We start from the raw sequence: 27,071 nt of genomic DNA, 5'->3' as shown, positions 1-27,071 counted from the left end.
ACAATGTTTCCATTTTTTTATTTTCTCATTAATTCCATTCCCTTCTTTCCTTTCCCCTACACCTCCCACTTCCCCTTCCCCTTTGCCCCTTTTCTTCCTATTTCACATTATCTATTATACCTTTTAGTCCTTATTTATACTTTCAGTTTCTCACACTAGAGAAACTATTCAGTATTTACATGTGTCCTGTTTATTTCATTTAAGAGTATCAGCTCAAAAAAATATATAATAGCTTTTTCAATCTAAAAGAATGACCAAAAAAGAAAAATCTCCCCTTTTTACTAAGATAGCACCGAAGGCAAAGAAGGAGGCTCCTGCCCCTCCCAAAGCTGAAGCCAAAGCAAAAGCTTTGAAAGCCAAGAAAGCAGTGCTGAAAGGCATCCACAGCCACAAAAAGAAGAAAATCTGCACATCACCCACCTTCCGCTGTCCCAAGACACTGAGGCTCTGGTGGCAGCCAAAATACCCTCAGAAAAGCGCCCCCAGGAGAAACAAGCTTGACCACTATGCCATCATCAAGTTCCCCCTGACCACAGAGTCAGCCATGAAGAAGATAGAGGACAACAACACACTCGTATTTATTGTGGATGTCAAGGCCAACAAGCACCAGATCAAACAAGCTGTGAAGAAGCTCTATAACATTGATATGGCCAAGGTCAATACCCTAATCAGGCCTGATGGAGAGAAGAAGGTGTATGTTTGACTGGCTCCTGATTATGATGCTTTGGATGTTGCCAACAAAATTGGGATCATCTAAACTGAGTCCAGCTGGCTAATTCTAAACACACATTGTTTTCACCATAAAAAAAAAACAACCAACAACTCAACCTGCTTGAAAAAGCGTATCGCCTCAATATGCATCCATTTAGTTATAAATGTCTCTAATTTCTCATTTTTTATGGCTGAGTAGTACTCCATTTTATAAAAAAGTCCCCACATTTTCTTTAGCCAGTCTCTACTTGGGCATTTGGGCGGCTTCCAAGTTTTAGCTATTACAGATTGTGCTGTTATGAACATGGGTGCACATATATCACTGTGGTATGATTCTTTTATTTCTTTGGGGAAGATACCCAGCAGGGGAAGAGCTGGATCAAATGGGACTTCCAGTTCTAGTTCTTTGAGGTATCTCCATACTGATTTCCACAGTGGTTGCACCAGTCTACACTCCCACCAGCAGTGGAGCAGGGTTCCTCTTTCCCCACAGCCCCACAAGCATTTGTTATTGGTTGATTTCATAATAGCAACCATTCTTTCTGGAGTGAGGTGGAATCTCAACATTGTTTTCATTTGCATCTCTTGAATGACCAGTGATGTTGAGCATTTTTTCATATGTTTATTTGCTATTTCTACTTCTTTGTCTGAGAAATGTCTGTTCATTTCAGATGCCCATTTTCAGATTAGGTCTTTAAATTTGGGAGGTCTGATTTTTTTTTTAAGTTCTTTACAGATTCAAGATAGTAGACCTTTATCTGAGGAACAGCACGTGAAGATTTTTTCCCACATTGTGGGTTGTCTCTTCACACTGCTGGTGGTTTCTCTTGCTGTGCAGAAGCCTTTTAATACGAAGAGATCCCATTTGTTGATTGTTTGTGCTAGTTCACGGGCAACTGAGGTTTTGTTCATAAAATCTTTTCCTACACCAATGTCTTCAAGAGTTCTACCTAACCTCTGTTCCAGGTGGTTCAGCGTTCCTGTTTTAATATTTAGATTAGATCTTTAATCCATTTTGATTTTAGTTTAGTGCATAGTGAGAGATACAGGTCTAGTTTTAATCTTTGGCAAGTTGAAACCCAATTTTTCCAACACCATTTATTAAAGAGGCTATTTTTCCTCCAGTGAGGATGCTTGGCTCCTTTATCAAAGATGAGATGAAAAAGAAAAAAAAGATGAGATGGCTGAGTGGAGTTGTTTCGGCATCTTCTAATCTGTTCCACTGGTCCTCAGGTCTGTTTCCTTGCCAGTACCATGCTGTTTTTATCGCAGTAGCTTTGTAGTAGAGTTTCAAGTTGGGGATTGTGATACCCTCTGCCATGTCTCTGTTACCTAGAATTGCTTTTGCTATTCTGGGTCTCTTCTTGTTCCAAATGAATTTTTGGATTGTTTTCTCAAGGACTGTGAAGTATGCTGCTGGGATTTCAATTGGGATTGTATTGAATCTATATAGCAGTTTTGGAAGTATGGCCATTTTCACTATGTTGATCCTTCCTACCTAGGAGCAGGGGATATCTTTCCATTTTCTGATATCATCTTCAATCTCTCTTTTCAGAGAGCTATAGTTTTCAGAGAAGAGGTCTTTGATTTCTTTTGTTAGGATGATTCCTAGGTATTTCAGGTTTTTTGGATGCTACTGTGAAAGGAATTGTTTGCCCTATTTCTCTCTCAGTGAGTCTGTTGTTCATGCAGAGGAAAGCTATTGATTTTTGTGTGTTGATCTTGTATCCAGCTACTTGACTGAATTTGGTTAAGTCTAGAAGACTTGGTGGCATTCTTGGGGTCTTCTATATAGAGTATCATGTCATCTGCAAATAATGACAATTTAACTTCTTCATTTCCTATCTTTATTCCTTTTATTTCTTTCTCTTGTCTAATTGCCATGGCTAATGTTTCCAAAACTATACTGAACAAGAGTGGTGATAGTGGACATCCTTGTTTTGTTCCTGATTTTAGTGTGAAGGATTTCAGTTTTTGACCATTTAGTATGATATTGGCTGTTGGTTTTTCATACATGGCTTTTATCAGATTGAGGTAGAGACCATCTATTACAGTTTTTTGTAGGGTTTTTAATCATAAAAGCCACTTCCTCCGGGCTGGGAGCGGTGGAAAGGCTGCCTGGAAGCCCATTCCTCTAGGCTTGGAGCAGTGGAATGGCCATTTAAAAACAGTTTCATCCCTATCTCAGCCACAGAACCTCAAAACTTTGGTTTTGACTGGTTTTTCTTCAAGTAGAAATACATAAAACCTTAAAGAGATTAATTTCTTTTGATTTTTTTTTTTTTTTTTTGGTACCGGAGATCAAACTCAGGACCTTGGGTTTGCGAGGCAGGTGGCAGCACCACTGAGCTAAAGCCCTGGCCCCTCTTTTGTTTTTTTTAAGATGTGGTCTCATTATGTAGCTCAGGCTGGCCTTGAACTTACTATGTAGCCTAAGCTGGCCTCAAACTTGCAATTATCCTGTCTTTCTGCCTCTCAAGTGATGAGATTACAGGTGAGCACCACTATAACCAGCTCAAGACGTAAATTTCTGGATCCTTACAAAAGCCAGATTTACAGAGGTAAATTCCAGCAGTAACTACAAAAAGTCTATACACTGGGTTCTATGCTGCCCTTTTAAAGATGGCAATATTCCAAGGTGGCTAAATATTAGAAGGAACCAAGAATACTCACTAGCATAAAATATGTTCCCTCTACTAACACATAAACATTCACACTGTACTCACCTGGCACATGGATACAAGTAAACGTTCAAAATGCCCTGATGTATCTGACCGAATGTCCTTTTCTAGGTCTCGTCCAAATTCTGACTGATAACATCTGACAATTTCTCGGATTTCTTGATTTGTTCTTGTGCACAAAATCTCAATCAATACACGTTCCTGAGTTCCTGCTCCCTGTATGAACAAAGGGAAAATTATACAAAAGGAAAACAAAAATATCTGAAAGTAATTAAATCTTAATATTTCATCAATATTTCTGTGTCCTTTAGACCTGAAAAGCTCTATATTTCAGATGATGTGAAATAATATATTGCTTTAAAGTTTCATGGCATATTCAGAACCACCATAATTTGTAGGGTTGACATATTAAATAGCATATAATACTTATAATAAATGGCATAGTACCTGCATTGCATTCCATAAACTCCAGGCATCATAATATGTAGGAGGCATGAAAAGGGCAAGGATAAGTTCTTCCATATTTCCACTCAACTCTGACTTGAGATCTTTGATTAAATCCTGTTTAATTACAAATGCAAGCTAAGTATACAGGCTCTCCAAATTTTGTCCTTTAAACCCTTTAAAGAAAATATGGAAAAATAAAATGGAGTTGTTCTATAAAAGCCAAATTTCAAACCTGAGTGTGGCATACTAAGAAATAGTAAAGTTTGTTAATTCAAGAGATATAATTGTACCATTCTATGTATAAATAATTATTACTGGGTCAGGGATTTAGCTCAGTGGTTCTGCCGTCTGCCTCACAAGCGCAAGGACCTGAGTTCAATCCCCAGTACCAAAAAAAAAATTATTCCACAGTTCTCCTATTAAAGTTACACAGCAAGAGATACATTAAGGAATTCAAATTAATAAAATGATACACATATTCATTTAGTACAAGAAATCATTCTTGGTTCTATGAGGAAGTAGAAACAAAAGTTATCGTCATCTTGTAACTTGGAAAGAGAAACATAAAGAGATAATATCAGTAACCTGTATTCCAGCACCAGAGGAGTCACAAAGAAATCAGTACCAGAAAAAGTTGAAATATGAAAAGGCGTAAAGTGGGCTAGAGAGCTCAGAGAAAGCATTTAGTCCAGAAGAACATGTAAAGAACATGTAAAAATTAGCAAAGAGAAAGGAAGAGATTTATGGCAAGAAAACTAAACACAAACAAGGAACCTCTATTCCCAACTCTAGAATCATCTGTAGAGTGCGTTGGTTTTTTTTTTTTTTTGGTACCAGGGATTGAACTTGGGTCCTTGAGCTTGCACAGCAGGCAGTGAAACCACTGAGCTAAATCCCCGGCCCTGTAGAGTAAGTTTTAAAAAAACTAATGTGCAGGACTAAGACTCAGAAATTGTTTTTAAATTTTAAAGGAGATTATACTCAGCTAAGTTTGCGAATCACTAGGTACAGAGGCAGGAATGAACAAAGTCTGTTCAATGAAACAATAAGACTTTGTTAAAGAGGAAGGTTTTCCTATAAAGTAAAACAAAGTTGTAACTAAACTTGGATTAAGTTCTAGGAGAAGCCATTAGAAATTTTTATGCAAGAAGAGGGCACAAATACAGCAACAATATGGAGGACAGATTATGATGACAAAGAGGCTACAAATGACAGCTTTTGCTTTTTTGTTTTTCGGTCCTGGGGATTAAACCCAAGGTTGCTCTACCACTGAGCCCTATACCTCTAGCCCTTTAAATTTTTTGAAACAGTCTAAGTTGCATAGACTAGCCTTGAACTTGCAATCCTGCCTCAGCTTCCCCTTCTTAGATGAGAAAGATCAGGCTATTGGAATATTTAGGTAAGTATCAAAGGCTTGGGCTTAAGCAGTGGTAATGAAAATGGAAAGTTACAAAGTAGACAAAAGATATATTTTAGATAGCCACTTTACAGAATACATCAATAAAAGTTAGTAAATAACCAACTGATAGGACAAGACAGTCCGGGCATACAGTAGGTACTGAATAAATATTCACTGACTGAGTGATAAAGAACCCAGGATCGAGATAATGCCACAACAGGATAGAAAAATCATATTAAAGTAGGAAGTCAAAATGGCTGGGGTAAGGAAAGCAGGCCATGAGTTTAGTTTTCATTCTAAAAGAGTATCTGAAAAATTCAAGAGAGCAGAGTACAATCTAGTTATGAACTAAAAAAATTCTGAACATGGAAAATACCTTTGTAAGAGAATTGAGTGATACTGAACCTTAAGAAGTCTAGGGCTCAGGCTGTATAATTAGTCTTAATAAAGAAGTTGGTCTTGGCTAGGCAGAGAGGAAAAGGCAGAGTAGAAGAGACAAAGTAGGACCAACCCATGGAGAATTAGCACACTCTGAGAAAAGTAAACTGGACATAGAGGATGCTAAGGAACTTTCAAGATTCGTATCTAAATGGAAAAGCAATTCTTTCCAGTTTTTCTCTTTATCAACTGACAATTTTTAGCTGTAGACTCTTGCTGGATTTAGTCATTGATCATTCCACAAAGAAGCTTATTAAAATAAACTGTTTCTTTTTTTTCGGTACCAGGGATCGAACTCAGGACCTTGTGCTTGTGAGGCAGGTGGTGGAACCATTGAGCTAAATCCCTGGCCCTACTTATTATATACTTGATGTTAGAAATAGAGGTAAATATAACATAGTTTGTCATGCTCACAGTTTTGAGCAGAAGGTTAGTGACAGCAGAGGTTTTACAAAGTGCTATAGGACCACAGTGGATGGAGCAGTTAAATTCTGTTCAGAGCAATGACAGAAACATCAGAATAGCTGTTATTTAAGCCAAATCTTGAAGAAGTTGTTTCCCATGAAGAAAAAGGAAAGGGGTAATGGGCCAGGAGCACAGTATGTACAAGGCACAGAAACGAACAGCAAATAGTTCCACATAATTGTAATACAGGACAGCTTTAGAGGGAGCAAGAGGAGTGGAAGATGATGCTAAGGACCCAGAATGAGTGGGGCTGTTATAACCTTTGAATCAAGAAGAATGAGAACCACACTCTAGATTGTGATTGTGCCATAATCTGCTTTGTACTGAACAACTATCCCACATGAGACATCGAATAAGGTATGACTGAGATCAAGGACTACTCTAGAATAAAAAAGGGTTTAAAGACAAACAGTGACCACACCTCAGGTTGTAAAGTCTAGTTGTTCTCCTTTGTATCACATGTACTAACAAAAACATGGTCTCCAATCTGCCATGAACACAGAGCCTACAGGCCAAGAAAAAGAAAAAGAATCATACCTTGCCATACATGGTCTTAAAAGCTGCTTTAATTTTTTGCCTCTGATCATTGGAACGGTTGGCCACAACATCCACAATTGCCTGTTCATCTGTCCCTGGAAGAACCATAAATGTTTAAGTAAAGACAATGCCTACTGGGTGCTCCTGCAGGTCACCTGTGGTAATGCCTACAAGGCAGTAGGCACAGATAATATCAAGGCACCTCTACACAGGACTTGGTTTATGATATAAAGTTTATTTTTGCTTTAGAATCAATCAGTTTAACATGATAAAACACAAAAATCTGTTTTCCTTACCAAATCCCTTCATGGCTTTGCGGAGGATTTCTGCATCTCTCATAGCATCAAAGTTGGCAGCTGGCCGGATTGTCCCCTGAGTGCCCTGAGAACAAAAGGCATAAAGTCCAAGTCAGGGTCTTCTGCTAAGGCAACTTAAAGACTCTCCCGGATATTAGTCAGAGGTAAGAGGACCAATGTTTGGACTTTAAGGCAAGCATCTGAGCATTTTATTACCAGGGCTCAATCTAGAACAGACAGGAAAGACCCATCCCACTTCTGGACAGATTTTTCTCCTGCTAACAGATAGCTAGACACCAAAATTCCAGGAAACAAGGAGGTCAAACTTGTGAAATTAAAGTTATAATCTTCTTATGCCTTAGATTCCTTTTTGGTAGAACATGAAAGTGTTTGATCTCCCTGTCAGAGGATCAATAGTGTGAGATGAATGACAATATTTGACTTACAAACAAAAGAAAATAATGACTTTAGTGAAGTACATACAGGCACTCAATGAGTTTCAAACTGCAATATAATTTTGTTACTTCCTACATGGACTCCAATTGTTAGACATATTTTATAATGAAAAAAACCACACAAAAAGTGAAGTTATAATTAGAGATTCTGGGAGGTACAATATTCTTCATCTATTTTATATGGAAACAAACCAGAAAGCAAAATAGACTATTTTAAAAATACAAATCTATGTAAAAATTAAAAATTCACCACTCAGCAAATACCATAGGAATAACTGTTTCAGGCAAAAATTATCAACAGATGTTAAAAATAGTGAGCAAAAGTATGGTAGAATCAAAATAGTCTGTAACTTGGCAGGAACCATTTTTTTTTTTTTTTAACCAGGGATCAAATTCAGGACTCTCCACTTGCAGGACAGGCACAGTGCCACTGAGCTAAATCCCCAGCCCCAGGCACCATCTTAAACAAGTGATTAAAATTAATTATCACCAGGGCTGGGGATTTAGCTCAGTGGTTCCACCGCCTGCTGCGCAAGTGCAAAGACCTGATTTCGATCCCCGGTACCAAAAAAAAAAATAAGAAGATATAGAAATTCTTTGCACTATCTTTGCAATTTTTTTGTAAGATATTATTCCAAAATTAAAATTTAAAAAAATTTAAATACAATGCTATGAAACAATTCAGTAGTTTTCTTAAAATGCTCAAGATAGGACTTAAGAGGAATGGAATGAAGCAAGATAATATAATATCCCATGAGTTTAAAATAAATTTTTAGTCATAATAACATTTTACTTAACCCAATATCTCCAAAATATTACCACTTAAATATGCCATCAATATCATCCAAAGATATAAAATGATTCAACTGTTTTTAGGCAAATTAAACTAAATTTTATTCTTTTTTTTTTGGTACCAGGGATTGAACTCAAGACCTTGGGCTTGCGAGGCAGGCGGCAGCACCACTGAGCTAAATCCCTGGCCCTGAAACTAGACTTTAAATTATACCATTCTGTCTGTTTGTATGTGTATGTGTGGTGCATGGAATGAAATCCAGGGCCTAATATGCATGCCACACAAGCACTCTACCATCGAGCTACATCCCCAGCCCTAAAATAATACACACTAAATACAGCAATACAACCAATACTTGTGGGAACAAAGTAAAGGGGGAGAAGACATGACCACTATTTTAACAGCCATTTCTTTTGGTACCGGGAATTGAACTCAGGGTCTTGCACTTGCCTGGCAGGTGCTGTGCCGCTGAGCCACATCCCTGGGCCCCAGTTATTTCTTATTTTGGTAGTAGTGGGGATTGAACCCAAGGCCTTTGCACTAAACTACATTCCCATCCCTTTTATAAATTTTGAGACAGAGTCTTGCTATGTTGCTGAGTTATCTGTGGTAGGCTTGAATTTATGATCCTCCTGCCTCAGCTTCCCAAAGTGCTGGGACTACAGGTGTGTGCCTGGCAGCAGCCTTTCAAAGAAAACTATTTTTAAAAAATAAATTTCATTTTATCCCTTTCTGCTCCTCAAGCCCCCCTCCCCTCCCTAAGTACAAAAGCTTTGTTTCCATTTTTTCCTTCTATTATCACTTTTGTTTCAAGAAAACTTTTTTTTTGGTTCCGGGGATTGAACTCAGGATCTTGCGCTTTTGAGGCAGGCAGCGGAACCACTGAGCTAAATCCCTGGCCCAAGAAAGCTATTTTTAAAAATTAATTATGTGGTGCTAGGGATCAAACACAGGGCCTGACCATGTTAGGCAAGTGCTCTATCCCTGGGTTACATTCCCATCCCCAAGAAAGTAGATTTATGGTTACTAATCCCTTCCATTTACATATAGTCTTACTACAGGACTTTCTTTATCAATAAGGGTTAGTTATCCTTAGAATTAGGTTCTAAGGGGCTGGGGATTTAGCTCAGTGGTTCCACCGCCTGCCTCGCAAGCGTAAGGACCAGAGTTTGATCACCAGTACCAAAAAAAAAAAAAAAGAATTAGGTTCTAAGTTGGGAATGGAAGCAGATAATTAACAAGAAATAGTCCTATAGTGATTTTAAGGAAAAATTAAAAATTATTCTATTTGTAGCAAATATTCAAGTGTAAATTTCTTTCAACATATTGCCCTTATATAAAACAATGTATCAAATAATGAAGACAGTTTTCTTTGGTGTAACTACTGTCACTTATATCCCAAGGAGAGTAGAACCCTTACTGGGCCAGATAGTAACAAATTAACTGTCACTATGCACTGTTTGAGGATTCCCTCTTCACTAAAAGAAAAAATCATTTTATTTTATTATTTTATTTTATTGATTTATTTTTTGGTACCGGGAATCGAACTTGGGTCCTTGCGCTTTCGAGGCAGGCGGTGGAATCACTGAGCTAAATACCCGGCCCAAAATCATTTTATTTTTATCTGTAGGGGAAAATGTTGATGTATTCTCTGCTGAAAGTCTAAGTCTGAAGTGAATTGCCAAGAATACTATCATCCTCTAGGCCTTATATTTCAAAGAAATCAGAGTCTGTGCTCTTATGATCAAAACTCTAAGGGACATTTCTCACTACCAGAAGTTCCACTCTTTAATATCTACTTGATTCCAACCTTCCTGCTGAAAGCTATCACAGAACTAGAGAATTGAGATCAATCAGGAGAGGTCAGCTGGCTCAATTCCCCACCCAAGACAGAAATTTTCTTTTAATCTTCTTTAATTCACACAGATATTCATATTCTCTCTCTCTCTGTGTCTCTCTCTCTCACACACACACACACACACACACACTCATGCACACCTACAGTCATATCAACCAACCCCTACCTGGGGACTTTAATAACAGGGACCTCATCTCTCACAAAGTAGCCTATTCCACTCCCATCTAAAAGTGCTTCCAAAGTCTACCACTGCTAATTCTACCTATGGGTTCTAGGTCTAGCTTAAGGTGCTAATTGTTACACAAAATAAGTTGTATGTGTATGTATTTTACTTTCAGTGTTTTATGTTTAAAAATCTTTCATATTTAGTCATGTCTATAAAATTATGTAAATGCTTAATCTGAAACAAAAGCAGAAATTTTCATTAATTTCACAAATGTTAACTATTGATATATAACACATGAACAATCAACTTCAACGATAGAAGGCATGAGAGCCGTATACTACTATGTGCTTTGGAGGAACATTTACACCATCAGTAAAAAGCACTGTATAATGAGGCAACTACTGGTCTGAAAGTCAGAAGAGCTAGGATCTGGCCTCAGCTTGGTCTTACACTAGTCATGTGGTCACAGATAAGTTTCTCAACCTCTCTGGAACTTAAATTCTTCAAACAGGTGAGCCAAAACAATCACTAAAGTATTTCACATCCAATACTGTAGTCCTTCTCTGACTAGTCCAGGACTTGAAAATGTTAGACTTTCATTATCATACAACATGGAAATCAATAAGCAAATCCAGATAAAAAGCAAGTGTTAAAGTGTTGTGTTTATGTTCCCAGTGACTTGCATTAAGATATAAAAAATTAACAAGGCAATTTAATAATAAAACAGTATTAAAATAAGGAAGTATCAGAGATTGGGTAACAATTTCATATAGCATGAGAAACCTGCAGCTACTGAGAAATCAATTTAAGATTTAACAGCTACCATGTTTAGAGCCCTGCCAAGCACTACAAGGAAAAAACCCATACAGTTGAGCCCAAGAAAGTGGCAAGACACAAGTACATGAGAAGTCAGAAACAAATCAGGTCACAGATATAGGACCTAGTGATTAGTGAACATAGGAAAACCTTACTCACTTCACTGCTATAATCCAAAGAAACAGGAGAGAAAACAGGATAGGAAGGGAAGGATTCTGTACTGATCTGAAAGAAGAGTGAAAAGTTATAAAGGCAAAGTGGAAAACAAAACCACCCTTCAAAAATCACTGGCAGGAAAAAAAAAAAAGAAGTGTTTTAAAAGTCACTGGCAGGAATACCAATTACCAAGTCACCCAAGTTCATGGTTATAGTGGCTGGTAAGGGCAGGGCAGAGGAAAAAGAATTAAAACCAGTATCAAGAGCCCAAGTTTATCTCAAGGATCAAGTTATGGGCAGCAGCATCTGGGAGAAAAGCCTATGCTTGACTTATCAAAGTTATCAGGAGAGAACTTAAAGCAGACAGACCAAAGAAAGCAAGCACAGGGTATATCAGAAACAAAGATTAAAGTCTTAAGTTACTGGGAAAGACCATTCCCCTATTTCATGGAAACCACCACTGTCAGCAAAGGAGTGGTGCCCTTGTCCAGTACATTACCCAGACTGAGTTTAAAAGGCTGAAGAAAAATACCTGGCTGGGGTAAGGAGTCTGCCTCCCAGGATACTGAGAGGGCATCTGTCCCCCAGGATACTGAGAGGGCATCTGACCTCCAGGAAAGCCACCTATATGTAAAAAAAAACACAACAAATACACACTAACAGGTTATATGACTTACTTTTTTCAAGACAGTATTGATCGCTATGAATACAAAAACATGAGAACATGCACATACTATGTCATACACTAGGATAATTTTTTTACATACCAGTATCATGATTTACTTAATCGAAAACCAAATTTTTTCACAAAAACATTCCCCTCCTGTTCTTTTTGAGACAGGATCTCAAAAAGGCTAAATTGCCGAGGCTGGGCCTGAACTTGCGATCCTTTTGCCTCAGTCTCTCAGAGTGTTGGAGTTACAGGCAGGTGCCATCACACAAGACTATAAGAATCTTTTTAATATTCCATGTTCTACATAAGATCTCAACAAATAATACTTTAAAAAAAAAAAGAAAACACTTGAATGAAATTCAATTCTGACACCATCTGAAATGAATGACAACAGAAAGCTGAGGCAGAAGGACTGCCACGAGTTCGAGCCCAGCCTGGTCTGAATAGTGAGTTCAAGGCCAGCCTGGAACAAATGGCAAGACCCTTTGCCCAAAAAACAAAACAAAAATCCCCAATCAATCAACCAACCAACCAACCAAACAAAAGAAACTGTTGACAAGGTGGTTTCATTTGTGGTACAGAAGTGGGCAGAGAAATTCCTAAAGGATTTACTTTGGAACAGATCTTTTAATAGAAAAAGTGGCTCCTTGTCTCCATTGTACTAAGTTTTTCCATCTAGTTAATATATTTAATGAAACCAAGTATTTAAAATTACTTACAAAAAATAAAATAAAATAAAATTACTTACAGAAACACATGAAAGTTAATGAGGACTAACCTAAACATAAACCTAACTTCTCTCTATAGCAGCTGAAAAATGTACAGTATATGATACTGTTTCTCTCTAGGCAGCTGATACCTACCAGGTATTGGGGCCTGAGCTGGTCCACTACCACCATAAGTCTGTGCAGGTGGCTGGGGGTAGCCAGAAAAACCTGATCCACCTGATGGGGCTCCAAATCCTTGGCCTGGAGGAATGAGAGAAAATAGTCCAACAAACTATAGTGAGAAAGTCTTGTGATTGCAGAGAAAACTTCAGAAAAATGTCTATTTCCAGCTGAGAAACTGCTATAGTAGCAGGCTTGTCTATATTTCAACTTCTCATCAATTGCTCCCACAGTAAAAAATAAATTTAAAAATTTTACTACATTCCTCTTATTAAGTTACAAGACAAACTGCTAAAGTTTTGCTTTTTAACCTTCAGATAAAGCTGTCCTAAAGGTCACAGTCATGCTAACTAAAGTGCATTAATCAGTTCTTAAAACTATAAATACTCAAAGTGTTACATGTTGGACATTCATACCATAAAATTTATTCCTTAAAACTACTTCCAGCTTTTAGACCCTGTAAGAGCTTTATCCCTTCATCTTGCCATCTAGGTCCTTAATATCCAGTTAGCTAAAAGTGACTCTTGATCCCTTACCAAAAAAAAAAAAAGGAACGAAGAGGTTAAGAGAGAAAAAATACTTCAACAATCCCAAATCATTACTAATTTCACAAGCCCTAACTCACCTCCGGGGTAGGCTGGAGCTCCCCCTGGCTGTGGGGCACCAGGACAGCCTCCAGGGGCTGGATAACCTCCAGGTGCAGGGTAGCCTCCAGCTCCTAGGTAGGCGCCACTTGGTGCTGGGGGATAGGCGCCTCCTCCCATTGGAGGAAAGCCACTAGGATAAGCATACTGACCAGAAGGGGGAAAAGATGACTCCTGACCTGCAGGCTGGAAAATCAGAAAAATTTTCAATTGAACATGATCATACGACCTATCTTTTAAAAAGGAACAAAGATTACTATGCACGTCTCTCCTTTTTTTTTTTTTAATTTTAAAAGTTTCATCTGGGCATGGTGGTACACACCTGTAATACCAGAACTCAGGAGGCTGAGGCAAAGAGGATCACTGAGTCCCAGGCCAGCTGGGGCTACATAGTGAGTTCAAGGCCAAGCTGAACTACATAACAAGACCCCATCTCAAAAAAACAAAAACAAAAACAAAAAAAAACAATTTATTATATATAATAAAAGTTTCATTAGAAGTCCTGGTGTCTTACACTAATCAGTATTATACTAGTTTGTCAGGACATCTGTTTGCCAGACTCACTTAAACTTAATTTTATTTGGGTCAGGGAAGAGGGGTACATTTTTCTACTTAAGAGCCAGGACTAAGGGGCTGGGGATTTAGCTCAGTGGCACTGAACCTGTCTCGTTAGCACAGGGTCCTAAATTCAATCCCCAGTACCGGAAAATAAATAAATAAGCCAGAACTAGGTTCTTACTAAGCCTCAAAGCTTTTGGAACAACAAAGCTCATTTTCCTAGCCTCTAGAAATAGGGTAAAGATCTTCCTCTTTAGCCTAAACAGAGGAATTTGTGGCTCTTGCAATACATCTGGACTTGTTGTATAAGATTAAAGAAGTAACTCAAGTCACACAGGGTGTAACATTTCCGACGTTAGTTGAGACCAGACAATGTCTAAGAGTAGCAGAGATTATTGTGGTTTTTTTGTTGTTGTTGTTCTTTTATTGGTACATTTTAGGTATACAATTTGTTTACATTTATCACTGGGTGTTTGTACCTGTACATGATATATCTTGGTTCTTATTTTTTTTTCCCCATTACCTGTGCACCCTTCACCCCCTCCACCCTTCCCTATTTACATAGATTTCCTTTTTTTTCTTTTCTTTTCTCATAGTTTTTCCTTTCCCTCTTTTCCTTTCCCCTTCCCCTCCCTTCACTCCTTCATCTTTGGGAGATTATTGTATTTGATAAACTCTAGCCAGCTGTGGGGGGCATACTACTGTCCCAGTCCTTGGGAGGTTGAGGCAGGATTGCTGGGACTCAGGAGGTCAAGGCCATCCTGGGTAATATAGTAAGCCTTTGTCTCTAAAGGCAAAAAACCAGACTCCCCAGCTACAAAACTATAGTACTACCTTGCAGCTAGATAAGACCACACGACTGAATATTTATGAGAGAATACAGAAATGATGTATATCACGTCTAGGCTGGCTCTAAAAACCTGTCTATGCTCCCTGTCTTCTTTAATCTGCCAGCCAGATGCAGAGGATGCAGCAGAGGACTCTGAAGTGCTTAAAGGATGATGTGATCAATACAAGGAATCTGGAAACTAAAACACTGTAAGAAGTAAGGCCTCTCCCATCCACTCACCCCCTATCCTGCCACTGACTTCCAGGAAACTGAAACAAGCAAAAAATAAGTTTTTATTGTGTTGAGCCATGGAGATTTTAATATTATCTATTTAGCAATTGGCCTGAAGTGGTTGTGAGTTTGATTTAGTACATAGGGGTTTGGAAACATTCATAATTCCCTTCTTAACCTATGATAAATTCAAGAAAGCTACATATTCACTTTATAGAAAGGTATGAACACTATCGTTCATATGTATAGGCTCCTCTTTAGTCTCCCAGTTAGGTAACAGCCTTATATACTTATAAACATAAAACTGAAATGCATAATTCTTATATCTCAACTAAGAGTTTAGTCCTCAGAACAGTACAGCTATCAAATCCAGGGCCCTCTAATCCACCGCAATTTACTTCTTAGTCAAACTTATTTAAACCTTCTAACACAAAGGTTAAATAAAATGAGTCATGGGATCAGTTTAGCTTACATACTTGTTTTATTGGCTGATATTGCAGCAATTAACATTTTTAAAAACTGACTTGCAAATTTCAGAACTTTGGGCAATTTCACATAAAATTCAGGTTTCTGGCTTTACTGGAAGTACTGAAATATCCAGCAATACTGGTCTGCCTCTGAGTGTGATCTCTGTGTGGGGTTAGAGATGAGCAGCCACCAATTTCTACAGATGGAAAAATTCTCCCTGGTTTCCCCACAACCCCTGACTTCATTAATTCTACTCAGTACTTCTGGGCACTTAATTTATAAGCCCTGCTCTAGCACATCTAGAGATCTGTCATGAGCTACTCCTATGTAACACTAAGTTTCCTATGTAACACCACTCCTATTGAACACTACAAAAATCAGAGTCATTTTTGTTTTTGAAGTGGCAATACTTACAGGATATCCAGGAAAAGGCGGGTAGCCTGTAGGGGGATAGCCTGGGTATGACATTCTGTAACAATAAAAAATGTCCTCTGTAATTTCTTGTATGTCTTAAGGCCTTTGAAGATAACACCGATACACATATAATCACACACATGTGCCATTCTATGGTAGGAATTAAAAGGCGGCTATTAGGGGTATATGCAACATGAAAATGCTTCATTTCACCATATGTACCAATATATACCAGTATAGCACAGTAAAGATTCCATTTTTGTTCTCATACTGTGCAGTTTGTCATATGAATTCCACCAGTACTATTATTTATGGAATATTTTTAGAGCAATTAATTTTCAGTTAAATTTATTCTAAAAGTATGCATCCTATCACTTTCATAAATGGAAAACTTGGGATAGTTTTCCTGACACAAAGTGAAGGTAACAATAAAATGAAAATATAATTATTAAAGGAAAAAATGCTTTCCGGGAGCTATAGAAATCCCCCTACATGGAGACAGAACCCCAGGATGGGACATGATGGTACAAGGCTTAAGAGTTAACATTTTGAGCCAGGTGTGGTGGTGAGGGTCTATGGTCTGAGCTCCTCGGGAAGCTAAGGCCGGAGGATGCTTAAGCCCAGGAGTTCAAGAGCTGTCTCAAAAAAATATACATATATTCTGGAGTAACACATATTGGATTAAACCCTGGCTTTTGTTTTTTTTAAACTTTTAGTTATGGAAAATTTCAAACTATCCAAAAGCAAAGATAAATCCCATGGGCATCTCCTAGCTGCAATATTTACTTATGGCCAAATCTCTCAGTCTTAACTACTCCACTGGATTATTTTAAGCAAATCTCGGATATTGTGTCATTTTTAGCCTACTTATACCTTAATATATATACTTCAGTATATTGCTCTATAAACATGATTACTTGTTAAATAATTATCCAGGTTGTTTAATTATTCCTTACTATCATTAATGAGTTAGTGCTAAAAGTTCCAATTATCTTCTAAATGTTTTTATTTTTTGTTTTGCACTGTCTTATTACAGAAAATTTCAAACATATTCAAAAGGAGAAAAAAAGTATCAGGTAGAAATACATGGCATTACCGAATCTACAGTTCTGATCTACAAGGTCAGTTTTAGCAGTTATCAAGTCATGGTCAATCCTACCTTCAACCGCTATGCTCCTGAGATTACTTTAAAGCAAACCCTCAGGCATCACACCAAAAACTCATGAAGATTTCAAGGCCTTCTCAGTTAAAACAAACAAAAAACCCCCACATCTCTTTTAAAGCACATACTGTACTTTAAATTTTTAACAATTCCCTAATATCATCAAATATTTGGTAAGTGTTCACATTTTCCCCAATTGTCTCAAAATTTTTATAGTTTAGTTATTAAAATCAGTATATAAATAAGGTCCATATATCCTAAACAACTGATATGTGTCCTAAGTCTCTTTTGATCTAAGCCTCTCCTAAGTTTTTTCTTCTAGTTTATTTGCTAAAGAAACTGGGCAGTTTGTCATGAATCTCCCAACTCTCTGGATTTTGACAATTGAAATTCATTGGTGTTCTTTAACAGTGATTGCCAATATATCAGTTGTAACATCTTGAAACTTCATCAGATTCAGGTTAAATTTCAGAGTATCAATAAGTGTTTTGTCTACTTCCTTCAGGAAACACACAATGAGTTTCTCTTTTGTAACTGATAATCAATACCTAGATCTAATTTTTTTTTTTTTGGTACCGGGAATTGAACTCGGGTCCTCGCGCTTGCGCAGCAGGCGGTGAAACCACTGAGCTAAATCCCCGGCCCCCTAGATCTAATTTTATCATTCTTTCTTCATTTATTATCTGGACTACTCCTTGTGGAAATTCCTATTTATCAACCATGGTTTTCCTGAAGCATATAGGAAAGGAAAGATGCTTGATTTTTCGTTTTAAACCCACTTTTCAAAATAATGAGTTCCCTAGCACACAAAAATGAGCAGTAAGTTTTTAAAGTATCAATATGAGTTCAGATTTAAACATATTTAATATATTTCAGTCCCTTGTAGTTATTCTTACAATTTATCCCATCCTTGGCCAGAAGGAGCCTCTTCATAGTGGCTATTGTTCTGACACAACCTCAGAAATCTTTGATTGGTTCCCGGTCATTTTTCTCCAGTCCTGGGCATCGAACTTGGGGCCTTATGCATACTAGCCAAGTGCTGTACCACTGAGCAACACCCCAACCTTTCTTGCCATTTTACGTGATAAGATAGTCCAGGATTACCTTTGCAGCCCCCACCCCACCCCAGCTGGAATCAATCTACCCTCCAAGTGGGGGCTGTTTAGAAATTACAACCTGGGAACAAGGGGAGCTCACTGCTACTAGGTTGACCATTGTTTTCTACGTCTTTTCAGTAAGACCAGGCTAGTAATACTTGTTTTTTTTTAAATAGAAAACATTCATTTCCAACTCAAACTCTACAAGTTTTAAAAATTTTATATTTGTGTAATTTTGATCTACACTAAGATTCTTCTTTCCTAATGACATCGACATAATCATTTGTTTTATGTGACTGTACTTGAGTTTCAGAATAATGACAATGACATTATAGTAAACTGAGTAATAGGCTTCCAAAAGATATCCATACCCTAATCCCTGGAACTGAAGGATATTACATAACCTGATCTCCAGGGACTGGGGGGAGGGGGGAAATGCAACTAAATTAAGGATCTTAAACTGGGGAAATTATCCTAGATTATTCAGGTGGACTCTATATGCAATCACATGTACCCTACCCTTATGAGAGGAAGAAGAGAATACTATATGAACACACACAGGAGAAAACGCAATGTGACCAGACACAAAGATTAGAGTAGTATAGTCACAATCCAAGAAAAGCTGGCAGTCACCAGAAACTAAAAGAGGAAAGAAACAGTCTCTCTTCGAGTCTGCAGGGGAAGTGTAGCCCTGTCAACACCTCGATTTCAGCCACCTCAATTTTGGGTTTCTGATCTCCAGAACTATACTACTGTTTGAAAACATCAAATTTCTTAAAATTTGTTGCAGCAGCCACAGAAAATTAATACAAATATCCATATTAATACTAACAAAGCTGGGTGTGGTGTTGCACACCTGTAATCCTACCACTTGGAAGGCTGAGGCAGGACTGCTGTGAGTTCAAGGCTACCCTGAACTACATAGTAAGACTCGGTCTCAAAAAAACACTATTACTAACAACATGATTACAAAAAACTTAAAGTTGGGTTTTTTTTTCCTCCCAGGAGATCAAACTCAAGGACCTTGCACTTGAAGGCAGGCGTGGCACCACTGAGCTAAATCTCCTGCCCACTTAAAGTTCTTTTTTTCTGCAATTTTTCATGTCCTTAGGATATATCCTACTGTGAATGTATGGTCTAATTAATGTGTTTTCAAAAATAATTCTATGTAGTTGTGCTGTCAGTTTGATATGCATTTGATTCATTTATTTCATCTTATTTTGTAATTCTTTTTTTTTGGTACCAGGGATGGAACTCAGGACCTTGCGGTTTAGAGGCAGGCACGGTGCCACTGAACTAAATCCCCGGCCCTTATTTCATCTTATTTTGATTTCTAAGGATTATTTAAAAATTTTTGTATCTAGTTTTGTTTTAGAATTAGGTAAAACTTTTTCTTAGCTGGGAATATAGCTCAGTGGTAATGTACTCAGCATGCATGAGGCCCTGAGTTTGATCCTCAGCACAATTTTTTAAAAAGCTGCCAGTGAGGGCATCTTCAGTAAGTGTGGAATTAAATATTCATTAGTCCCTTCTAGACCACTCTTAACATTCCTTATCTATCAATAGTATCACTACTTAAATTACCTAATACTTTAGTACAGTAGGAAACCCAATATTTTTCTATTCTTCCTTTGAAATGCCTCTCCTATTCCTTTCTGTTTGCATGGCCGTATCTTTAGACCAAGTTTTATCACACTATCTTTAGGAAGATAATTCAGTCTTACTAAAATTACTTTTCCATTTATATTCTTGCTTACACTGTATCGCCTTTCCAATTTTCCCGTCCATTCACACTAGTTGACCTATCCTACAATGCTGCTCTTTCAGCAAATTACTCTTCAGCTCAAAAAGCCTCAATGACTACCACCAGAGTATAAAATAAAAATTTGCTGGCCTGACATTCAGGTCTCCTTAGTGCTGGGTCCAATTTAGCTAGTGTGATGGTTTAAATATGTAGCATCCTCCAAAGACTCATATATTGAGGGCACGATTCCCATTGCATCAGAAACTTGAGAGGTGACTGGTTCACAAGGATGCTAACCTTATCAATGGAACTCACAGACTGAGGAGTTTAGAATGGAAAGGGCTATCAGTAAGCAGGACCCAGATGGAGGAAAGAGATCACTGTGGGTATGGCTTTGAAGGGTACATCTTGTCCCTGGCTCCTTCTGCCCCAGCTCTCACTGCTTCTTGGTTGCAATGAAGTGAGCAGCTTTCCTCTTTCACTCTTCTGCCATGACATTCTGTCTCACAAGCCCACAGCAACAGGGCCAACCTCAAACCATGAGCTAAAATAAATCTTTCCTTAAATTGTTTTTCCCATATATCATCACAGCAATAGAAAGCTAGTTAGTTAATCTCTTATCCACAACTCCTTATATGAAATCTCTAACACTGGAACCACTCCCGACATCCCTTTCTCATTGACTAACTTGGACCTTAAGCCTGAGATCATTCATCCCTCCCAATTTCTTTAGTTCACATCTTCTCTTTCTTTCAACAATGCAGTGGACAAAGACAATGCTTCTCAAATTTTAATACCAATGTGAATCATCTGAAGATCTTGAAAGGACAGGCTCTGACTTAATATTTCTAAGATGGGGACTGAGATCCTGTGGGGGAGGGAAGGGCAGTACTGGGGATTGAATCCAGGACCTATAAACTGAGGTACATCCCCAGACCTTTTTGAATTTTGAGATAGGGCCTTGCTAAGCAACTACATGCCTAGGCTGGGCTTGAACTTGCCATCCTCCTGCCTCAACCTCTTGAGTGGCTGGAATCACAAGTGTGTACCACCACACCCATTCCTAAGGAAACTTTCAGATGATGCCAATGGTCCCATTCTCTGACCTCTACTTTGGTATCACAGTATTTTGGCATTTCTGCACCTACCATCTAATTCAATTTTAAAATATATGTTTTAGTGCTTCTCCTCAGTACAGCCATAAAAAAAAATCTAGATGACAAATAAAGGGTTGGGTGTGTGGCTCAGTAGAACAGGCAGGAGGCCTCTGGGTCCTTGTGGATCCTAGGCAAGAACTTTATCACTAAGCCACACCCCTAGCTCTTTTTCTTAATTTTTTTCCCCCAGTACCAAACTCTGGACCTTGCACTTGTGTGGCAGGTGCAGCACCACTGAGCTAAATCCCCGGCCCTCTTTTTCCTAATTTTGAGACAGGATCTCACTATATTGTCTGGGCTGGTGGCAAAGTTGCTTCCTCCAGCCTTAGCCTTTGGAGTAGCTGGGATTACTCATGCCACCACACTCAGCTGAGGTAGCTTTTTAATTCATATGTGAAACCATCTCCAACACATATTAAATTTTAATAGCAATGTGAGAAACTGCATAGGTAGTTTGCAAATAAATGTAAAAATTACACTTATTTTCCTGTATATGTATAGAATATTCCTGAAAAGATACACAAAGAAGTAGAAAACAGCAGCTGCCTCCTAGAAGAAGAGGTTGGGAATGGGATGGAACCATACTTTTCTGCTTTTTGTTTGTTTTTGAGACAAGGTCTTGCTATGTAGTTCAGGCTGGCCTTGAACTCACTGTAATCCTCCTGCTGCACCCTTTTGAGTGCTGGGATAATAGGTGTGCACCACTACGCCTGGCCGGAAACTTAACTTTTCAGTGTCCTTTTAAACCCAACTACTTGGGAAGCTGAGGCAGGATGATCCCAAATTCAAGCCCAGCCTGGGCAATTTCATGAGACCTTGTCTTAAAAAGGGCTGGGCCAGGAATTTAGCTGAGAAGCACAGGGCCTGCCTGGCAAGTGTGAGGTCCTGAGTTCGATCACCAGTACAAAAAAAAAAAAAAATTAAAAAGGGCGGGGGATGTAGCTCAGTGGTTGAACTCTTGTGCAGCATGTGCAAGCCCCAGGCTCAGTCCCAGCATCCCAAATCAAAAACAAAAACTACTTGTATCATCTAGTCAAGGGAAGATTTAGTTTTTTGTAAAAGTTAAACAAACCCGCGTTACTCAACACATTACTCAACTTCGCTTAAACTGGCTTTTAGCAAACTAGATGGCTTTCCAAACCATCTCCACCCAGTGAGTCAGCTGGTAAAAGGGTGGGTCTCACAAAGGAGTCTCATAGATGGCACGAAGCCCAGAAACACAACAAGCAGCTGTAGCAAATTTATGAAGGAGTTGGAAGGAAAAAAACAGCAAGAGTGACTGAAGTTGGGCAACAGTAGATAGAATTTTCTAAAACCAGCCTCTGGATTGGGAAGGACCATTTAAATCAGTCAGTGATTGGGTAAAGAAAAGTGTAACCACTGCTAGTCCTCTTGGACAGGTAGGCAGCCACCCATCCCTGAGGGCTGAAAGCAATCTTCAATTCATAATGGCCGAAATTCTCTCCTCTACCTGCTGGTCTAGTGCTTGAAACGCCTTCCTTGGTTTAGAGGTAGTCATCACACTCAGGGTGTAATTAGGACAGATTACGTTATCAGGTTAGCTCGCAATCAGCTGTAGGACGTTGTAAAGAAAATCGGAAAGTACAGCGTCTTCTTTCCATTTCTATCCCTTTATGGAGGACATCAGCCTTCTCCCTCTGTTTTCCTTGGGAAGTGTTCGCACAGGATGGGTTGCTGCTGGTCAGGAAATAGGAATCGACCCTGGAATGCTACTTTCTAGAATCATTTCCAAGATATGTAAACCTGAGCCAGCGTACAACCTCAGGCTTGGGAGTTGTGTCCTAAGGTTCACTACGCACGGTACAAATTTCCCAAGTAGCCCTAAATTTGCTGTGTCACCAGGTCTCGTCACTGGCCAGACTTGGCTTTCGGTGCCGCTCACTGCACTCAGCCTCGCTCGAGGTGGTTTCAGCAGGGCCACCCTTTAGCCGCAGCCCCTGCACCTGTGGTCCACTAACAGGATGTCACCGCTGCCTGGGATTCCCGCGCCGCCAAGTGGCACAGAGCACAGACTAACAGTACTTCCCTGTCCTCCCACCCCGACGCACCCCAACCCACAGCCCACACCCGGCTGCCGCCACCCTGAAGCCCACAACCGGACCTCAGCTGCGCCCTGGCGCAGGGCACGCGGCGGACCCCACTGTCTCAAGGACGGAGGTCCCGGGGCGAGAAAACCGAGGCAAAGCAGAGAGGGAAAAGCGGAGAACGCGCGCTACTCCTCACCTGAACGGGAAGCCGCGCCACAGCCCAACCTGCAGGCCCACAATATGGAGCCGGGGGTGGGGCGGGGGGGGCAGGGGGCGGGGCGTGGGCCCGGGCGAGCCCGTTAGAGTTGCTGCTGCCCCCGGGGAACGCCCCCGGACTCGAGGGGGCGGTGCCTCACCCTCCGCCCCGCCCCGCCGCTCCACTTGGTGAGAAAAGCGCGCCCCCTCGGGTGCCTCAATAGGTTTTAGCACAGATCTCGGTTCCAAAGACCCTGCTCCAATCCCTGTCTGTGTTCTTTCAAGTTATTAAGGAAGTTACAGGGGATCTGGTGCTGGGGCATTCCGGAAACCCCTTCAGTAGTGAGCGGCACAGAAGGGCTGAAAATGGGAGACCGGTGCTGCCTCCCCACCTCCTCTTGGGCGTTCATTAGCCTCCTGTGAAATTAATTAATATTTATTGGGAATTCGTGAGAGTCGGAACTGGAGATGTACTCATCACAACCACTCCAAAAAAGAATTGGTAGGTGATTCTAGCCTCTCTTTGGGAACATAAAACACACTAGCATTACATATTTGAGGCAATTACAATGGCTCAGACCAGTATCTTAAACTAAGGAACTGGTAGTCTAAAGGAAAAGCCAGTCAGTGGTTCTCACATGGGGTCTCCAGACCAAGACCATCACCTGGAAACTTTTAGAAAAATTCGGGGGTGGAATGGGTTAGACTTCAGATTTCAAGTGTAAAGAACAAGACATACCTACCTATTCCCCAAACAAGGGTAAGGTGAAAATACTTGCAGCAGATTCCTGCCAAATTTAACAATGGTAAACATAACTGCACACCACAGATACTTAGCATTAATTCCCCATCTCAGACAATCTGACTGCCTGCCCCAGAGACCTCTAGAATTTAAGCGTTCCCCGAGAAGCTTGACCTTAATCCCCTATTTACTCCACTCCACTCCCTCTGGCCTAGTTATAACCATAAGAGGATATTTTCCAAACCTCTTATTTCCAGCCCACTTTCCTGAACTATAGGCCCAAATATCCAACAGTCTGTTCAGACATCACTGCATTTCCCATTTCTTCCTTTCTTTCCTGGGATTGAAGGGGATCAGAATCTGGAAAGCACAGACAATTTTTTTTTTTTTTTTTTAGTACCGGGGATCAAACTTGGGTCCTTGCGCTTTCAGGGCAGGCAGCGGAAGGAACCACTGAGCTAAATCCCCGGCCCAACAGACAGTTATTTTTTAACAATTATTCCTCCATTTAGACTCATCTCAAAGGCAACCCACCTCTTTTCTGCTCCAAGAAACTCTTTTGACCTCCTTTTCCTTGTCTTCCCTTGCGTAGACTTAATTACCTCTTTTGCATCCAACTGGACCTTTTATAGCTATCAACCATGGCACATTTAACAGTGGAATAAGAGAACATGTGCATTTAAGTTATCTTTATTCAACCTCAAACTTAGCAAGAACAAAACATCTTGGAAGGCCATCTTATGTTTATGTGGAAGAGGGACTCTTTGTGCTTCTAACGTGAACATTCCAGTGTGTCAGAATCTGGTGTTTACACATATTTTCTGTACAGTTAGATCCGTACTCTGACCCTTGGGGGACACTTGGCAGTATCTGGAGACATTTTTGATTTTCACAACAGGGAGGGGGATTAGCAGCATCAAACAGGTAGAGACCAGGGATGGTACCAAATATCCTACAACGTTGCAGGATGCTATTACACATCCAAAATCCTGCCGGGTATGGTGAAACATACCTGTAATCCTAGCATTCATGAGGCCGAGGCGGGAGGATTGCCATGAGTTCAAGGCCAACCTGGGATACTTATGAGTTAGAGGCCAGCCTGAATTACATAGCAAGACCCTGTCTCAAAAAAAAAAAAAAAAACCAAAACAAAGAATTACTTGGGCCCAAATATCAATAGTGCTGAGATTACAATGTTTCTAAAAATAAATTAGGTCTTATCATTCTCTTGATTAAACTCCTTTAACATTTTCCTCTGGAACCGAACAAAATCCAAACTCCTGACTATAGTTCATCATACCCTAAATAATCTGGTCCCTGACTTCCTCTTCATCTCTTTCCTTTTCACCATCCTTCTCAATGACTGCTATTCTAGTTAGATGGCCTTCTGTCCAAATGTATCAAGCTTGTGTCCAAACACACCAGAGATTCTTAAGAGGTGTGTACTTCCTATTGCTTTTACTCAGAATTTTACTCTGAGTGGAACCTAAAGGTACTTTCTGAACACTGCAGCGTTAGGGGCTGTCTCCACCACTTCCACTTGTATTGGTGGTATAGACATACACTCATTACTCTACCTTTCTTAGAGCAATTAAAAGCATCTCAGTTCTATTTACTGCTCATCTCTTCCACTAACACATAAGCTCCTTGAAAACAGGAATATTTCTAAAGCTAGCAGGGAGTGTTCAATAACTGACCTACCAAAACCAAGACATTTTATCTGTTGATTAGAGACTTCTCTCCAATACTGGAGTAAAAACTGGCTCTTTGAGAGGACCTATGGTAGTGATATCCTAAAGGGTTTTCAATGGTAGTTTTGAACCATTGGTTATTTTTTTCCTTAATATGTTAACTTTTGGGGGTTTTTTTGGGGGGGTGGTTGGAGACAGAGTCTCACTATGTAGTTTATTTATTTATTTATTTTCACTATGTAGTTTATTCTGGCCTTGAACTACATAGTCCAGGCTGGCCTCGAACTCATGGCAATCCTCCTGCCTCAGCCTCTCAAGTGCTGGGGTTACAGATTGAACCATCATGCCGCGCCATATGTTGACTTTTGAAAAGACCTCTATTGTCTTTGCTTATGTCAATCTATTAAACAGGGCAGAAGTCATTTTAGAATTCTCAGCATGAAGTTAGGTATTTTAACTTTTATGTATGATGGCAGTGATGGCAAACCTTTTAGAGACAAGTGCCCAAACTGCAACCCGAAACCCATTTACTTATTGCAAAATGCCAACACTGCAATTAAACCTGCATACTGAGGTTTTAGTTTAGAAAAAAACAACTAATACATTAACAACTTTTGTCTTAAAAGAAAAACAACATGTGTGCCATAGATTCACCACCACCATACTGCAGTATCACCAACATCTACTAAGTTGGAAACTTGTCACCTGTCATGTTGTGGTTTCTTTTTCTTTTTCTTTTTTTTTTGTATGAGGGATCAAACTCCAGACCCTACACTTGCAAGTGGTTTGTCTTCTAATTACTCTGACTGATATATCATTCCTCATGCACTATAATCAGTAGCAAAACCCTGTAATTTTATTTTCATAAAGTATCACTTGTTTAGCTTGTTATATTAGAAATTCCTTCTTCCTTTCCATGCCCACTGCCCTCACCTTAGCTGACATTGCATCATCACTTGTCTAAGCTAGGACAGTGTGTCCTAAGTGGTTTTCTTCCAGTACCAAGCCATCTTATATAATACTGCCAATCTAATCAATGTTTCTGAGAAAATTTCAAAGTGCTATGTATTTAATGGCTACTATTAAGTACATGCTATTTGCTAGCCACAGTGTTAAACACTTCATAAGTATTCTCATTCTTCAGGATTTACCAAAAAACTGTAATAGCTTTATTGAGATATAATTATCCATGTAAAGAGTACAATTCAATAGTTTCAATATATTCAAAGAATTGTACATCCATCACCACAATTTTACGTTGTACCACTCCTAAAATACAATTTTAGGTTGTATCACTGTAGCCATTGCTAATA

At 39.3% G+C, this 27,071-nt stretch overlaps 1 protein-coding gene and 1 pseudogene across 2 annotated transcripts in view; one reads left to right on the top strand and one right to left on the bottom strand.

Annotated features, from left to right (window-relative positions):
* Positions 1–23,418, bottom strand: part of Anxa7 (annexin A7) — a 30,023-nt gene extending 6,605 nt beyond the window's left edge. Inside the window, exons 1-10 of one of the 2 annotated variants that reach the window (XM_013072999.3) lie at positions 23,327–23,418; positions 15,923–15,977; positions 13,404–13,608; positions 12,755–12,859; positions 11,751–11,842; positions 11,222–11,287; positions 6,975–7,059; positions 6,679–6,773; positions 3,840–3,953; positions 3,438–3,608 (exon numbers count right to left, since the gene is read on the bottom strand). In XM_013072999.3, the coding sequence (XP_012928453.1) occupies positions 3,438–3,608; positions 3,840–3,953; positions 6,679–6,773; positions 6,975–7,059; positions 11,222–11,287; positions 11,751–11,842; positions 12,755–12,859; positions 13,404–13,608; positions 15,923–15,976 (987 nt within the window). In that variant the 5' untranslated portion in view covers position 15,977; positions 23,327–23,418. The remainder of the gene's footprint in view (positions 1–3,437; positions 3,609–3,839; positions 3,954–6,678; positions 6,774–6,974; positions 7,060–11,221; positions 11,288–11,750; positions 11,843–12,754; positions 12,860–13,403; positions 13,609–15,922; positions 15,978–23,326) is intronic. The other variant, XM_004846276.4, reaches the window with a different exon arrangement.
* LOC147825569 (large ribosomal subunit protein uL23 pseudogene) lies at positions 251–795 on the top strand (annotated as a pseudogene).
* Positions 23,419–27,071: the final 3,653 nt, after the last annotated feature.

The sequence above is a fragment of the Heterocephalus glaber genome, unplaced genomic scaffold (assembly GCF_053883595.1).
Source record: "Heterocephalus glaber isolate CG9 unplaced genomic scaffold, H.glaber_assembly_v1.0 deba00001497, whole genome shotgun sequence".
Lineage (NCBI taxonomy): Eukaryota > Metazoa > Chordata > Mammalia > Rodentia > Bathyergidae > Heterocephalus > Heterocephalus glaber.
The sequence above is the reverse complement of the archived record's forward strand: the minus strand, read 5'-3'. Positions and strand labels throughout refer to the sequence as shown.